Source organism: Melospiza melodia, chromosome 3 (assembly GCF_035770615.1).
Source record: "Melospiza melodia melodia isolate bMelMel2 chromosome 3, bMelMel2.pri, whole genome shotgun sequence".
NCBI classification, from domain to species: domain Eukaryota; kingdom Metazoa; phylum Chordata; class Aves; order Passeriformes; family Passerellidae; genus Melospiza; species Melospiza melodia.
In genome coordinates, this window is record NC_086196.1 from 137737158 (window position 1) to 137753829 (window position 16672).

The 16672-nt window shown below is 49.5% G+C and overlaps 1 protein-coding gene across 5 annotated transcripts in view; it reads right to left on the bottom strand.

Moving 5' to 3' along the window:
* Positions 1-16672, bottom strand: part of EXTL3 (exostosin like glycosyltransferase 3) — a 138943-nt gene that overhangs the window by 30329 nt on the left and 91942 nt on the right. For 4 of the 5 annotated variants that reach the window (XM_063153198.1, XM_063153200.1, XM_063153199.1 and 1 more), the window contains one exon: positions 556-3180. In XM_063153198.1, coding sequence (XP_063009268.1) covers positions 556-2703 — 2148 coding nt within the window. In that variant the 5' untranslated portion in view covers positions 2704-3180. Of the gene's footprint in view, positions 1-555; positions 3181-15270; positions 15465-16672 lie in introns of those variants that run through there. The other variant, XM_063153202.1, reaches the window with a different exon arrangement.

Consider the following 16672-nt stretch of genomic DNA (forward strand, 5'->3'; position numbering starts at 1 on the left):
GAATGTCGGCTTTTGAAGGTGCCACTTCTTCAGCTTGGCTGAGGAAAAAAAATAATCAACTCAAATATATGCAAAAGTCAGCTACAACCTTGGGAGCATGGAAGCTCTCACAGTCACGTCAGCCTTGGCTTCTAATTCCTCTCTGCCATCCCTTGTAATATGAAGTGAGAATTGAGTTTTGAGTTCTTTGCAGTCGACACTAATTCAGCGGGTCCCTCTTTTGTTTTAATAAAAAATTCATCTGGCAAAGTGCAGAAACAGTTACTGCTTAGGAATTTATAAGGTGTCAACTGTCCTCACAGGGAGGCACTTAAAGAGCCTAAGCAAAGATTTCCAACGAGCACCAATCTTCAGCTTTCAGCATCAAAATTCACATTAGGCTCCTCAAAAGCAATTTGCATTCTCTGAGTGCTAAATACCTGGCACCTCTTGTTTTTCTCCACTGATAAAAGTACCCAAAAGAGGTACAGACACCTTCAGCCATCCCCAGGACTGAAGCTGAGCTGATACAGATGACTCCAACATGCAAACCCCACCACAAATAATAAGTCTTACCATGATTGGGACGCCAATGTCCGGCCACAAGAGATCCTCGGAGGGAAGCTTGGGAGAGTTCCACACCACCACAACTTTGTTTAAGTAGGGGAGACCATTGAGCCTTTCTAGGGAGTTCATCAGCACTTCCTCCCGCTCGTAAGTCAACATCACCACCGTGAACTGCTCCCGCGGGACGTTGCCACCCAAAGCAGCCTGGAACTCCTTCCCAGAGCCACCTGCTCCTCCACCAATTGGTCGAAATCCAGTCCCAGACCCCAAAAATTTTGCCTCTGATGGTAAAACGGGGTCAAAGGGAGTGTAGGGGAAGAGGTGGAAAGGCCCCGGGGCAGAATTCCAATTCCTGTAGATATCCATCGCGGTGAGGGTGAAATTGCGGAGATATTTGGGAGAGGCGTAGGGCGGCTCTGTTTCCACAGGCCCCAAGTCCAGGTCACCATTGTCTGCCATATTGGGGTCTGTACCAGCAGCTTTGCCAGACCGGTGGGGGATCTCCACGGCGGGCTCTTCCCGGATAGGAGCAGCTGGGATTTGGATTCGAGTCCTTATGATGGCTAAGACTGTGCTGAAGACGTTGTCGGAGGTGGAGAAGTAGGTCTCCCACAAGAAGCGGCCCTGCCTCCTCATGGCAAGGAGGTCGTTGTCAGAAATGCTTCTCAGAAGAAAGTGCACTTCTGTGATACGTGGCTTTGGTATGATTAAGGCTGCCTCGTTCCACCGGATCACATCGTTGTAGGGTAGCTGAACCTGCTCTCCGAGAACCACCGGGATGGCCCCGACCTCCAGAGCCTCAAACAGTCTCATGGTACACCCGGCGGAGATCACTAAACGGGTGTCCCCGGGGGTGATGATCAGTGCAAAAGTAGAAAGCTTCAGTAGCTCTAGTCTGTCTTCCCTTTCTCCACACAGAGCCCACTCAGTGGGCAGACTCGCCTTAGGCTGGTTCTTACACGTGAACTCCACCAGAACAAAGTCCAGCTTGCTGTCCTGAACAGCCTTCAAGGTGGTGATGATCCGGTCGTCGTAGTCGGCCGGGGCGTTGCCTTCGATCTCCTCCTCGAAAGAGCGAACCTCCTGCAAGCTGGAGCGGAGGGACTCGATCTTCTCCCCCTGGAAACTGAACAGGTACTTACGCTTGACCGGCACCTGGGGCGGGATCTCCAGGAAGTTGGGCTCGGACATGGCGTGGACCAGAGGTGACACCACGATGTCAAAGCCCGGTCGATACTGGGCGTCGTAAAAGGTGGACTGGGCGATCATGGCGCGCCCCGTGCTGATGTTGTAAATGAAGTTCTGAGTTTCCGACTTCCTCGATAGATTGATGATGAGATGGTTGTGTCCATCAGTCCTCCAATATGGCAAAGAGTGCAACTGTTGCTCTAGTTCAGTAGGTTTTGGCATTACGGGCTCTTGCATTTCCCCCACTAAAATTATATACACACAAGCAATATTTGCATTTTCAGTAACATAAACATTAGTTCTGACAGTCGCCTCAAAGGCCTGTTTAATTAAAGGGTCTAAGGAACTACCAAAAGGGTAATCGTCACTGTTGTAGACATAGACTGGAAAGCCAGACGTCAGCGGGCAGCGCGAGTAGTCAAAGCAGTTGTGCAGCCTGCAGTTCCTGTTGGATTTCGGCAGGGGGAAGGTGGCGTCGTCCTTGTCTGGCAGCAGCCGGATGGGCAAGGAGAGCTTGGGCTGGTTCTGAGCCATCAGCTCTTTGTAGGAATGCTCAGTCTGACTGATGACGTTCTTCAGCTGCAGCAGGTCCTGCTTGGCATTTTCAATGCTCTTCTTGCAGGCCTCGATCTTCAGGTTGAGCTTGGCGATCTCGCTGTTGAGCTCCTGCCGCTTGGCCTCGAGCTGGAGCAGCTCCTCGCTGACCGACTCGCGGATGCGGCACAGGTCCTGCACGTGCTTCACCTCGCACAGCTCGTTGCCGGTGCGCGGGCCGAAGATGCGCTTGCCGGCATCGTCCGCGTCGTCGATGGTGGTCAGGTAGTAGTGGGCGATGAGGGGGAAGAAAACGAGGATGACGAAGAGGGTGAAGCTAAGCCAGGTGAGCCGGATCCGACTGGACCACCTCAACACCCACGGCTGGCCTCCGTTCCCCACTCCCCCATTGCGCAACATCGTATAGCCAGTCATGAGTTCCAAAGTCGCCGCGCGCGCAATCACGTCGGATCAGTAGCCATAACCAAAAGAGTTTTTACAGCGAGTCTCTCCAAGGGAAATGTTATTGTGCCTGCTCAACAAGAAGCCAATGGAAGGGGAATTTCATCTTCTTGCCGTGCCGGCGGCTCTTCCACGGTCGTTTTGCTGCAGGTGCAACTCCTGACCCCGTCAGACTCGATCATTGACCTTCTCGCCCACCCCCAGCCCACCCTTGGTCCGTGGGCAACCTTTGCTGGAAGTGTCACAGCGTTGTCATGGTGATCCAGAGTCACAACTGGCAGGAGAAAAACGCAGCGGGACCGAGCCAAACTCTACCACTGCTGCCGACATCGCGCATTACCATCCGATGAATATGCAGCGGCAGCAGCCGTCGGGCAGACGGAGCCAGAAGGGACTCGTAGCACTGTCAGTCTCTCTCATCGCTGCTGGGAGGGTGATGCTCTGCCATTCCTACAAGAGAACAATCACACAGTCAGGCAAGCCAACCAAAACGACCCGCAAGTGACCTAAGGCATGGTTAGATTTAAAAGCAATTGTTGTCTCTCAAAACTACAACCTCTGGGCTGTCACCTGAGAAGGTGGTGGGATCTGTGAGATGTGGACACACATTCTGCTCCTCATTAGGGTTGTGTAGGGCTGCTCCAGACCACACAACCTCCTCAGTTCTGGATCTGGATCCCTGTTTTTCCCACCTCTCCTCACATCCAAACCAGAGGCGCTGACGTACACCTGCTCTCGCTGCCCGCCCCGCTGTGATCCCGGGATGCAGCAGTGCTGGGAATTTGCACTGCATAACTGAGTGTAATCGCCATTGTTCTGCTCTGGTGACTAGAGCTGATGAGGAATTTTTAGATGGAGTGTTTTGCTTTCATTTCCTGCTGGAAAATTTTGATTCATTGCATGAGGAAGTTTAAAGGGAACGTACTGGTGTTGGTTACAATTTAACTGGCTGGCTGAGTATGAGGGAATTTCTGGTCAACATTAGAAAAGTTTACACCTTACATCAAAGCAAAGATGCTGAAGTTAGGATCTGTTGGGAACCTATCTCTTGGGAGAAATTGTTCCTTGTGAGGGTGGCACAGGTTGCCCAGAGAAGCTGTGACTGTCCCTGGACCCCTGGAAATGTCCAAGGCCAGGCTGGACAGGACTTGGAGCAACCTGGGATAGTGGAAGACGTCCTTGCCCATGGCAGGTAGAACTGGATGAGTTTCAAGGTCCCTTCCCACCCAATCCATTCCCTGATTCTATAAAATTCAGCTCTGACTCAGCTCTAGGCCAAGAGATTTAAATCTAGGCCACATCAATATGCTGTCACTAGAAAATCTCCCCTTTTATTGGCATCCCCCAAGGTACTGAAGTTTCTGGGATATTCTTTCATACACTGGACTTCCCACAGCACTGATGAATATAGAGCTGGGCTTAGCACCAGCTCCTGCATGGCCTCAAGAGAAGCTCATTCATTTCCGTTTCAATTTTTAATTAGAAGAAAGTCATCCACGCTGGTGACGGTCATTTTTCACTAAATCTATTTAATGCCCTTCTCATCTACTCATCAAGAATTCCCAGAAAGAAGGTGAGGAAGCAAATCTCAGCTGAAAGAGAGATCTGGAAATGGGCCAAAGCAAAAAAAAGTTCACCTTAAAGCAGCAGAGAGAAGTCAGGAGGAATTTTCAGTGTTGTACTCAAGCACAATGTTGTACTCGGAGAAAATAAAGGGGAAATTTGATTTTATCCATGAAAAATCATCATGAAGAGGGGAAATATGTGGGGTAGTAAAGCACAAACCCCGGGGCTATTGTTACACAGCCATTTGTTGTCACTTACTTAACACCCCATGATTAAATGGGATTTCCATCCCGTCCCACCAACGTGACCCACAACCCAGTTGCACAGCAGAATGAACGCTCAAAACTAAGGCAGATTTTAAATTCATGACATTGGCAAACGGCAGTGGCATAAATCTCAGAAAGCCAGGAGGATAAAGGGGCTAAAAAGTCAGCAAAAGGCTAAATCAGCTTTCTTGGATCTTGGCAGCACACGGCTGTGGGCAGATGGGAGGCTCCAGCCTCTGGGACTGCTCTGCCCAGCAGCAGGATTTTAGCAACCAAAGGCAAAAAAAATAATAATAATATTAATTTTAAAAAAAATCTTTTATTGTTTTTCTTTTTTCCCCACCTCTTTTCAGGCCCTCTGCAGGAATTGCAGCTCATGCTGGGTGTGTGTGTGCCAGTCCCTGCTATCTCAGCTCTCACAGGGGCTGCAAAGATCCCCCAGTTGCCACCAGTTTTCTGCAAACAGCTGGCCAGGAGATGAGCTGCCCTAATAATGCTTTTCCTGAGAGAAATGCCAAAGCACACACTCACTTGAACACCACCAGAATCTAAAAATCAGCTTAACTTCAAGGGGAAAACAAGCTTTGCTGGGTTTTTTTTTTTTTGTTTGGGGTGCCATGGGGTAAGTGGGGTCAAACACTGCAGGGTATTGAGGCAACACAGAAATGAGGATCATAAATGTGGGCATTGCAGCCCCAAAGGTAAGAATGCATCAAAATCTTATTCCTTTGTGGTTACTTTGGCTATTTATGAGTTATAATTGGTAATGAAATGGCAAACTGGACTCCCTAAAATGGCAGCTGGGGTCCTTGAAAAGCCAAATCCATCACCCCACACCTGATCCTCAGCAGCTGTTCTGACAGAGTGGCTCCTCTGCTCCTTCTCTTCCTTGACACAGAACAAAATTCATGCTCCTCACCTCAAAGTATGGGTTGTGAATTAAAAATATCCGTGTGCTCAGGAGTCTAAAGTTGCCAATGTGACTCCATTGCTCTCCTGGAAAACACCACAAGGGAAAGACCAGAGCAGGCTGAGGAGGGATTTAAAATGCATCACACGTGGCTTGGGATTAGCTAAAAGTATGGACTGTCAGTATGAAATATGTGCTGGCGATAAAATGAGCACTTTAGACACACTCCTGGACTCTTCTTCACTATTAAGACTTTATTCCTCATCAACTCAATCGAGCCTGAGGTTGTCACACGCTGCCATTAGGACTTATAAAAAAAAGACAAAGTAAAAACCCAATCTGTGGTTTTATCAAGAGAAGCTTCAGGGCTGTGTTTATCAGCCTTGAGGGAAAAGGCTGCTGATTTCCCATCGTTCCCAAAAAGAAATTTGGGAGGAGGAGGAGCAGGATAGCTGCTGGGCCTTCCAGGCAACTCATCCCTCTCACTCCCAAGTAATATTTAGCTCTTTAAACTCACCAATTTCCACGCTGAAAACTCTTGTTGATGTTACAGCACAGTGTTGCTGCCTGATGGAGCTGATGACACACACACAGAAAGGGGAAGGAAGATCTCTTAGGGGATCAGAAGATCAATAATTACCAGAGCCTCTTCCCAAATGCCAACCTGACTGAATTCTCAGGTTTTCACACTGCAGCTCCTTCTCCCACCAAACCCAGCTGCTCAGAGCACACTGTCAAAGCCTGGGCTGCATTCCCAGGCATCCCAGTTTTCCTCAGCCCCACAGCAGGCACACCCTGTGCCAGTGGAGTTATGGGAATTACCTGAGGCTCTCCCTCTTTTTGCATTTCTAGAAATAACCCAGTTGGTCTGATCTGTGAGTGTTTGTGGAGCCATTACTCTGCAAGTGTTCAAAGACTTGAGCACCCCTACTCCTCCCTGCTTACACCTCTGTTATCCATCTTGCTATAAAATCAGGGAAATGCTTCTCCTTTCTCAGCATATTTGTGAACAGAGCCTGGAAAATTTAAACTTATGGTCCTTCAGAGCTCAGCAGAGCAATGGACAACATGAGGCAGAGCAGGACTGCACTGTGGGGAGGAAAATCCACAGGGATCCTCCTGCACTTGCCAAATCAGAGTTCCCAAACTCTCTGTGAGCATCCATACTCATCCTGACTCCCTCTCTTTAAGAAATGAGGGGTCTGCAGTGTTATTATCCACAAAGTTCTGCTGCTGTCCATGGAGAACAAACCAACCCAGCTTCCTCCTGGCAAACAGAACAGGACCTCAGGGGGTGTGGAAGTGGCTCCCATGCTTCATCTGGGCTTGGAGAGACACCTTCTACTGCCAAGTCTCTCTTTCATCAGCATTAGGAATGAAATCAAAGAGAGAAAACAAAAATACAGCACATTCTCCCCTTCAGAACAGGCTGTAGTGGAAGAAAACCAACTCCAAACAAGCCTTCAGCAATGATAACTTTTTATCATTTCCTAATGCTCTCAAAGGGAAGGATTACATCCCAAATCTCCCAATCACTTTGGGAACAGGAGCAGTTGAACAAGGAGAATAAATCCATCAGGTGTGTGCTTTAAGGTACAGTTGGTTGGGAGCGGATCCATCAAAGGAGCAGATGGAAAAATTCACTCTGAAATCGCATGCAGCAGTCTTAGGGATCATCCTGAGGGATTTGTAGCATCTCCAGAGCTCACAGATACAGAGCAATCCCCCCCAGGCTGAGATCAATGCTGTTATATGCACAGGTAAAAGGTTCTGTAATGTGGAAATTCCAGGGATAAACTGCACCCCTGCCTCCAGGGAGTTTTATCCAAAGCAAGGAACATTCTGCACGCTTGCAGCTCCATGCAAAGCCAAACCTGCTCCCAGCCCTGCTCCTCATCCACACAGGCATGTGGGGGTAAAGGGATCCTGGAAAAATGATCCAAGAGCCCCTCCATGTGCTCATCCTGGAAAAGTGGGGAACCACAAGTGCTGAAGTGGATTTAGAAGTGGCATTTGAGGAACTTTGAGTTTTCCACCCCAAGTTCTGGAGGAAGAAGAACGCTCCCTCCTGCCACCATATCACACAAGTGATGTTCTCTGCCCTCCCAGCTGCAGGAAATGATGAAGGAAAAAGCAAGAAAAGCCAAGAGGTCAGCACCTGGCTCTGAGCAGGAATTCTGGGGCTTTGGATCATGGATTGGTTTACACCACCCCAGGTCTGGTGGCAACAGACAGGGTTCAGCTGTTTCAAAGGGAGAAAATGATCATCCTGCAGGAGTTAGGAGGACTCGGGGAAAGAGATTTTAATAGGATTTGAAGGAGGATTTGAGACCAACAGATAGCAAAACTCACTAGACAACGCCCAGGTTCACAGACATCACAAGGTCCCTTCCCACCTGAATTATTGTATGGCTCTTTGTCCAGGCTCCCAGGTGGCAGCAATTCAGAAATGTGAGGAGAAACCTGGAGTTGAGACGTCCTGAGCCTTCCCCCAGCTCTGACACTGCCTCTCTCCAGCCCCCAGGGGAAATCAGGCACCCCCAGGCCTCCACCTCTGTCTCCACCAAGCAAAGGTGACCTCAAACTCTTCAAGGCAGACGAGTGAAGAACCGAGTCTGGCTCTCAGCTCTGTGCTCTCATCTGGGCACTGGGACAAGGTTGTGCTCCAGAAGATGATCAGTGTTGAGAAAACACAGAAACTTCTCCCCCAAGTGTTGAGAAAACACAGAAACCTCTCCCCCAATGTTGAGAAAACAGAGAAATCTCTCCCCAGGTGCTCACAGGTGCCTGAGCTCTGCCCTTGCCAAAGGCTGTCCCCGCTCCTCGGCCCAGCTCAGCCCAGGGCTTCACAAACACTCCTTTATTCTGATGAAATCCTGGAGCCAGGAAAACCACATCCTGGTTTTAGAGAGCAGGTAATGGACAAGGTTGTGCTCCAGGAGATGCTCAGTGTTGAGAAAACACGGAAATCTCTCCCCAGGTGCTCACAGGTGCCTGAGCTCTGCCCTCTGCCAAAGGCTGTCCCCGCTCCTCGGCCCAGCTCAGCCCAGGGCTTCACAAACACTCCTTTATTCTGACGAAATCCTGGAGACAGGAAAACCACATCCTGGTTTTAGAGAGCAGGTAATGGAGGTGTGGAGAAACAACTTGGCCAAGGTCACTTGAGAAGCTGAGCCAGCTTGGGATTCACTCCACATCTCCTCGTCCTGTCTGCAAGATCATCCATCTTCCCAGCCTGCCTTCTTCAGTGGATTCCTTCTCCGCTGCCTTTCTGCTTTTTGCATAATGCATTGTGAAATCTACTTTACATATAGAGCTTTTAGCTCTTAAATTTATTATTTAGTGTTGTTTTCTGGTAATAAAGCAGTCACAGTGTTTTATTTATTCTTCCAGGCTGTACACAAGCACTCCTCCGCTCAAAGGAACATCCAGCATAGGAGCAAATCCTTCTGTGTCCTGTGGGATGGAGTGGCAGAAAATCCTGGATGCAAAGTTCACCCCTCTCCTCTCCAAAGCTCAGAGCAAGGGAGCAGAGGGCAGAGTTTTCCAAGAAAGCTGGAAAATCCCTAAAACCACCATGGCTGATGTTGCAGTGCTCACCACATTCCCGCTTCCAAAGGGCTGAGGATATTTTGGGACGTGGGAAGCAAACCAAGGATGCTCCAGGATGCAGTGGCACAAGCTTTTACTCGCTTCTCAAAGGGATAAATTAGGTGTGGGAGGAAGCAAAGCCTCTCTTTGCTTTTACCTTGCAGCAATTAATGAACAAGAACTCTCTTGAGGTTAAACCACAGCCAAGAGCCGGGCGCTCCCCATCACCACATGAAAGCAGCATGAGGAGGTCAGCTCAAGGAGGGCTGGTTTCCCAAACACTGACTCCGTGAGACAGCTCAAATCCTTGGCATTCTTTGTGGTTTCCAGCCCTAGATTGCTCAGGCACGTTATTTTCCCCAAGGCAAAACCACAAAACTCTCTCACCTGCCCTAAAACGCCCTCGTGGCTGCTCCCACAGCAGGAAACAACCACGTGGCAGGTTCAGGCTCCTGCTCTCTGACAGAAGCTCCAGGTCATCATTAAGCACAAATTTAAAAGTTTCATTGTCCTGGGGAAGTTGTAAGGAGAAGGAAATACTGCCTGAAAAGCACAGAAACACACAGAGAGTTTAACGGCACCTCACTCAGCAGGGTGGGTCTCTATGGGAAATAATCCATCTGTGTGGGGTTTATCGAAGTTTGCCCCTTTCCTGCACGCAGGGAATAAAGTTCTGGAGACTCAGCACCTCCACTGAGAGGTCTCTAACAAACATGAAACCACGCAGATGGTTTCTTGTGCACCTCAGGGGGCAAGGAGGCAGCACTGAGTCCTCACAACCCAGGGACAGTGGGAAGTTCACATCCAGGGAAAGCCAAGAGAAACCTGGGAGCCCTGGCTGCCACATCTGAGCAAGGTTCAGTGACATTCATCAGGGCCACGGGGCCAAATTACCCAGCTCCAAATGTCCCTTCCCTCCCTCAAACAGCTCCTCCACCTGCTCCCATGCGATCCCTGCCCAGCTCCAGCTCCTCCCTCCTCTCTCAGCTGCACGGGGCCAATGTCAAGATCAGGGTCTTCTGCACTTTTTGGAGATGCTTCATCACCACCTAAATGGGAGCTGCTCTGTTCCAGGCAGCCTGATCAATCACACCAAGAAAATTAAATCACTTCATGTGTTGGGTCAGCCATATTTACACAGCAGGTGGGGTTTTATCCCACACAGTTTATTGCAAAGCAAGATGGGAATTCAAATCCCAGAATGGTTTGGGAGGGAATGGACCTGAAAGATCAACCCATGCCAACCCCTACCATGGCAGGGACACCTTCCACTGTCCCAGGGTGCTCCAAGCTCATCCAACCTGGTCTTGGACACTTCCAGGGATCCAGGGGCAGCCACAGCTTCTCTGGGAATTCTATTCCAGGGCCCCACCATCCTCACAGGGAAAAATTCCTTCCCAATATCCCATCCATCCCTGCCCTCTGGCAGTGTGCAGCCATTCCCTGTGTCCTGTCCCTCCATCCCTTGTCCCCAGTTCCTCTCCAGCTCTCCTGGAGCCCCTTTAGGCCCTGGAAGGGGCTCTGAGCTCTCCCTGGATCCTTCTCTTCTCCAGGTGAGCACCCCCAGCTCTCCCAGCCTGGCCCCAGAGCAGAGGGGCCCCAGCCCTTGGAGCATCTCTGTAAATCTCCATTTCTCCCTCCTGAGCAAAGCTGAACCCCCAGGGCTTGGAGCAACCTGGGACAGTGAAAGGTGTCCCTGTCCATGGCAGGGAGTGGAACAAGATGAGCTTTAAGCTCCTTCCCACCCAAACCATTCTGGGATTCTCTAAAACCTAACCAAGGTCCCTGCAGGACACTCCACCCCACAGGACTTGCAGATGTGGACGTGGCCAAAAACTTCAAAACACCCCAAGAAGACACCCAGAAGTCATTAACCAGCAGCAGAGTGGATGGATGATAGGAGATAAGAGCAGCACAACCCATGGTAATTAAATTCCTACAAAGCTCCACCACCGCTTGGATTTGGGATGCTGGATCAGGGATCGTTCCACACACGCTGTGCTCTGCCTGGTCACTGCTGCCCAGTGCTGCCCTTCCAAGAGATCAGCAAGAAACTCAACAAAAAAACCTCTTCTCAAGCTGGAGAAGACCAACACAGGCAGTTCATTTCTCCCTCCTGAGCAAAGCTGAACCTGGGACAGTGGAAGGTGTCCCTGTCCATAGCAGGAGTGGAACAAGATGAGCTTTAAGGTCCTTCCCACTCAAACCATTCTGGGATTCTATAAAACCTAACCAAGGTCCCTGCAGGACACTCCACTCCACAGGACTTGCAGATGTGGATGTGGCCAAAAACTGCAAAACACCCCAAGAAGACAGAACACAGCACATGAGGTTTGTGTGTGTCCCTAAAGAAGTCATTAACCAGCAGCAGAGCGGATGGATGATAGGAGATAAGAGCAGCACAACCCATGGTAATTAAATTCCTACAAAGCTCCACCACCGCTTGGATTTGGGATGCTGGATCAGGGATCGTTCCACACACGCTGTGCTCTGCCTGGTCACTGCTGCCCAGTGCTGCCCTTCCAAGAGATCACAAAGAAACTCAACAAAAAAACCTCTTCTCAAGCTGTTCCTGGCTGGAGAAGCCCAACACGCTTGGACAAGGCAGGAGGGGAGATGGCAAACCCCACTCAGATGTGCATCCAGCATGGAAACTGCTCCTACCAAAACAGGAAGGTAGAAAATATCCAGAAGATGCTGCAGGGCAGATGTAGCAATAACAGCAGCTGGGAAGGGCAAAGTGACACTGTTCTGTTTATTGGAAGGCTAAGAGAGAGGTCAGGCAAGGAGGGATCCAAGGAACCTGAGCAGAGCTGGAGGCGAAGGAAGGAATTAACTTTTCACCTGCACAAGGTGGATTCAAGCACCGAGCGACATGAGATGGGTTTTGGAAAGCCGCGGGTTATAAAAGTTAAGCTGAGGGTTAGATTGAGCCTGCAGGGAAAGAAATTGATCAATTTAAGACCTACTCATCAAATATTTAATAATGCAGCATCGACCAAAGGAGGTTTCTGCTCTGGAGCAGCACCCAGGCCTGTGCTGCGCACCTCTGTGATGGTCACTTCTGGGAAGTGCTTTAGGATCCTCCCAAGTCAGAGGTGATTCTGCCTGCTCCCAGGGCTGGGATATTAGGAAAAATACAGCAGGACTCTCAGTATGAGGGCTGCAAACTTAATGAGCAAACACAGCACTTCTTTTGACCTCAAAATTTACTTTTTAGGATAAAAGAGAGGTCTAAAAAAAAAAAAAAAAAAGCACGATGAAATGCTTCAACCAATGGCACTACTGCATGGAGCCTCTTCCTCAGCATCCCAGAGCAGATGTGCTGCACTCAAAATGTCTTTGTCTATTAAAACTGTGTCAGCTTCAGAGACTCCAAAACTCCCTGTGGCATAAACAGAATTTCTAATGAACAGCTGCAGGATACAGGACTGGCCGCACAAAATGCAGCTGCTGAGATGGTTTTTCTTTGCCCCCCTCTCTCACCAGCCTTTCCCTGCTGTCCAAATCCCACTTCCACCCATTTGGGTCTCTCCTGTCCTCCCTCTCCCACAGCTCTGCTGCCTCACTGTCCCTTCTGCACCCTCCACACATCTCCTGGTCCAAAAGAACCCTCGACCTCTCTCCTGCTGGAGTTTCGCTGCTGCTTTCCCTGCTCGCACCAAGGAAGTGCAAAAGGGACAAATTAGGGAGAAAATTGTTATCATGGCAAACCCTGTAATTCCAGAGAACAAGAGCAATCCTCAGGGAAGGATTTATCCTGAGTAAATTGAAACTCACTAATAGATTTTTTAGCTGCCACGCTGCCTTCCAGGCCAAGGCACCAAAGCATGGCTCCTTGTGTGAGCTGGGGGAGCGCTTTTAAAATGCCTTTGAAACCCAAAACTTGTCAGGCTTAAAGCCTGGTCCAAATGCACTTTCCCAGCTGCTCTCCTGAATTTAATGGTGTCCTCCTAGTTGGAGAAAGAGCTGGAATGATTATTTAGTCAAGTGCTTGTAATGGCCCTGCAATGCTCAGCGTGGGATTTTGAGAAAAGTATCTGTGGTGTCAATGTGCCCCCGTGAGTTCCGGGAACAGCAGCACAAATGGAGCTGAATTCTTAATGTTGGATGCCTTCAGTTTTCCATGGGGCTCTCCAGTACCCCATAAAGAGTTTCAGTTCCTTATTTCCAGAACATTTATACGGAGTTACTGCTTTGGTGAGCTCCATCCCTCAAATCTGAGTGCGAACAGCTGATGGATTCAACAGTTATTGGAAGACTAACAGGTAAGAGCAGATGCCAAAGCCCTGTTTTATTAGAACCCTCCGACAACATTAAAGAGCATCTCAAGCTCAGCAATGTGTCTTTTTAAGGAAATTTTTATTAACTGGTATCGAACATGAAAGCCAATTAATACCTTGTGGCTTTGAGACAATCTGTCTGCTGCAATCACAGCGAGCCCAAATGCTTCAGCCACGAGTGCTGAGGCTGCTGCTGTCACTGAGCACCTCCAAGCAGCCAAGTTTTTGCAGAGTTTAGTGGTTTAACAGCTCCCCTGCACTGGCAGCAGCATTTTCAGGACAGGGCTTTGAACAGTTCACACCACAAATGTGATTCCATGGCCAGGAGGGGAAATTCCCAGAGGAACCATGGATATTGTGGATAACCCTGCACTCCAGACAGCACCCAAATAACCCTCACCATGCAGCCCCTCCTGCCTGCCCATGGCACAGGGCGGGGGGAACCCAAATGTCAGCAGAGAGGGCACATTTGGGAAGCCTGGAGCTCCCTTTGGCTCCCAAATCCTCCAGGCAGGAATCTCCAACACACAGCAGCTATTCTGGGAGGGAAGAGGGGCCAAATGTCCTGAGAGCAGCTCGAAAAGTGGGCCACAGTGCCAGCACAGGGCTCATGCAGATGAAGGAACTGCTTCCAACACAAGCTGCTGCCTCCCAGCCACCATCCCAAAGATCAGACTGGTTCCAACTCACGGAACTGGCTCCAGCTCACTTCAGGAAAATAGATGGTGAGGGGTGCTAATGGATGAGCAGTCCACAAACGCCTCTCCTGGCCACTCCCAGCAGTAATTTTGGACAGGGGAGCCAACCCCAGCATCTCAAGCTGTGCCACCTCACCCTCATCTCAGTGCTGGAGCCACGAGTGGTTCTGACTGCACAAAATGTCCCTGAGGGACAGCAGAGCTCTCTCCCTTTGAGTTCACACCATCCCAGGCCGGGCAGTGTGTGAGTTTTCTATTGCCAGACCAGGCAACACCTGATGGGCAGCCAGGGAAAGGGGAGCCATTCCCAGAGCTGGGAAAGCTGCTGGCAAACACAGCTCCGCTGCGAACGTGCCACAAGGATGGACACGAAGGCACCGGCCTGGAACAAAGTCATTGAGATGGGCACAAAATTCACAGCTCAATTTGGCCTCTGTAGAGAATCCAAAAAAAATATTAAGGAAGCACCAGGATGGCTGTGTTATATTGGAATAAAACAGTATTAGATCAAGCCAATGATCCGTTCACTTCAGCCCCTCAGTCCTCATTTGCAGCCTCTTTGGTGTAAAATAACCATAAATCAGGCATGGAGCAGTTTATTCAGGACAATTTCCCCCAAACCATTAACAAAGAGGAGTTGTAGGAGCCCTTGAAGAATAACAGCTGTCCACCAAAATACTTTTTTTTTTGAAGCAATCAATCACAGACATTCTCAATAGTAAAGAGTCTGAACTGTAAAAAAAAAAGGGAAAGGGAAAAGGGAAAGGGGAAAAGGGAAAAGGGAAAAGGGAAAAGGGAAAAGGGAAAGGGAAAATGGAAAAGGGAAAACACACCAAGCTCTCAGTTTCACAGCTTCCTGCAGCAGCAGCTTCCACAGATGAGCTCTGCAAGTTGCCCAGAGAAGCTGTGGCTGCCCCTGGATCCCTGGAAGTGTCCCAGGCCAGGTTGGACAGGCTTGGAGCAGCCTGGGATAGTGGGAAGTGTCCCTGCCCATGGCAAGGGAGTGGAATGGGATGAGCTTTGAGGTTCCTTCACCATTCTGTGATTTTAAGGGATTTCCTTTCACCAGCTCCAAACCCAACACCTCCTAATTTAGTCCCTGCTCCCTTCTCCAGCATCACACACATCCACGGGGATGGGAATGACAGGACTCACACCCAAACCACAGCAGATCCAAAGGAACAACAGTCCCAAAGCCACCACGGGAACGAGAAGTGCCACCTTACCTTCTCCAAGCTGCCTGACATCCCACCACATGCTCCTCTCTGCACCAGGCAGCGCAAATCTTCTCAATCCTGGCAGCCAGCAGAGCTGGCAGGGAAGCAGAAATACAAGGATCCTACTGCCAAGGGATAATTCCAGCACCAATCTGCACTTCTGCTATTGTCTCCCCCTTCCTGATGGACACCCTGGTTCTCCAGAACGCTCCTTCTGCGGAGCAGCCCTCCCTCTCTTTTATCCAGCGTCCTCTCTAACATCTTTGTTCTGTTCCCATTCCACTCATTTCCCAAATTTGTGCCTAGTTTCCCCCTTTTTTTTTTTTTTAATTGCTCTCAATATGTCACTCTATATTAGTCAACAGCAGATTTATTTAAACGTGTCAATGCTGTTGCTTAGCAGATCTGAGTGTGCTTTACCATTTCAGCCTCCTTCAGAGTCACATGTTCCCCTTGCCAGAGCTCCCCAGCATGTTTGGATCACCAGGAAGTTCGAGGAAAACAAAAATAAGTCTGATTCTAAGCCTGGGAAAGCTTCAGGAAAACAAAAAAACACCTCCAAAAACAACAACCAAGAAGAGGAATTCTGCCCCAAAACCCACATGGTTTTATTTCTCTGTTAGGAAGCAGCACCAGGTTCTGGTTTTCTTCCATTTTCTACCTTTTACCCATGAGTTTCAATAGGAGTAATCAGGTAAATGATTATCCAGAGCTTTGGAAAGGGTCTGATACAGAGCCAGTATCAACTTTCCCCTGCAGCAGCTAATTTTAGGAAATGGCCTTCAAGCACTCTATAAAAGGCTGGGAACACCCAGGTGAGAGCATGTTCTGACCTTTGAAATTAGATTTGGGGCTTTGCTGAGGCAGAGAGAGGAGATAATGTGCACTAAATCCCCCACAGGAGGTTTTCAGCCCGGGCTCTCCGAGCTGCCCACAGTGATGGCGTTGATTTGGCCACTGCCCCCAGATTCCAACCTGCACATTCACAGCTGAGGGGCTGGAGAGCCCAGAGGCGCCAAGCAGCATCAGCTCCACACGTAAACTGTGCCACAGCTGTCCCAAAATGCTGATGGAATCGTGGAATCACAGAACCATCAAGGTTGGAAAAGCCCTCTGACATCACTGAGTCCAACTCACAACCCAGCGCTGCCAAGCCCACCCTGAACCACGTCCTAAACATGAAAAAATTATGAAAAGGACTTAGCAAAACCAAGGAAACATCACTCTTCTGCAATCCACTGAAGCAGAACAACCCCAAACTCCCAAGAGCACCCCAAAACCTGCCCTGTGCCCACCAGCAGATGCCAAGTCTGCACGTCCATCAAGGGCTCTGACTATGAGATCATCTCCATGGCTTGGCTCCATTCCATTTCCCCTAAGCCAGCCTCATCTTCTGCCCCAAAATCTGCAG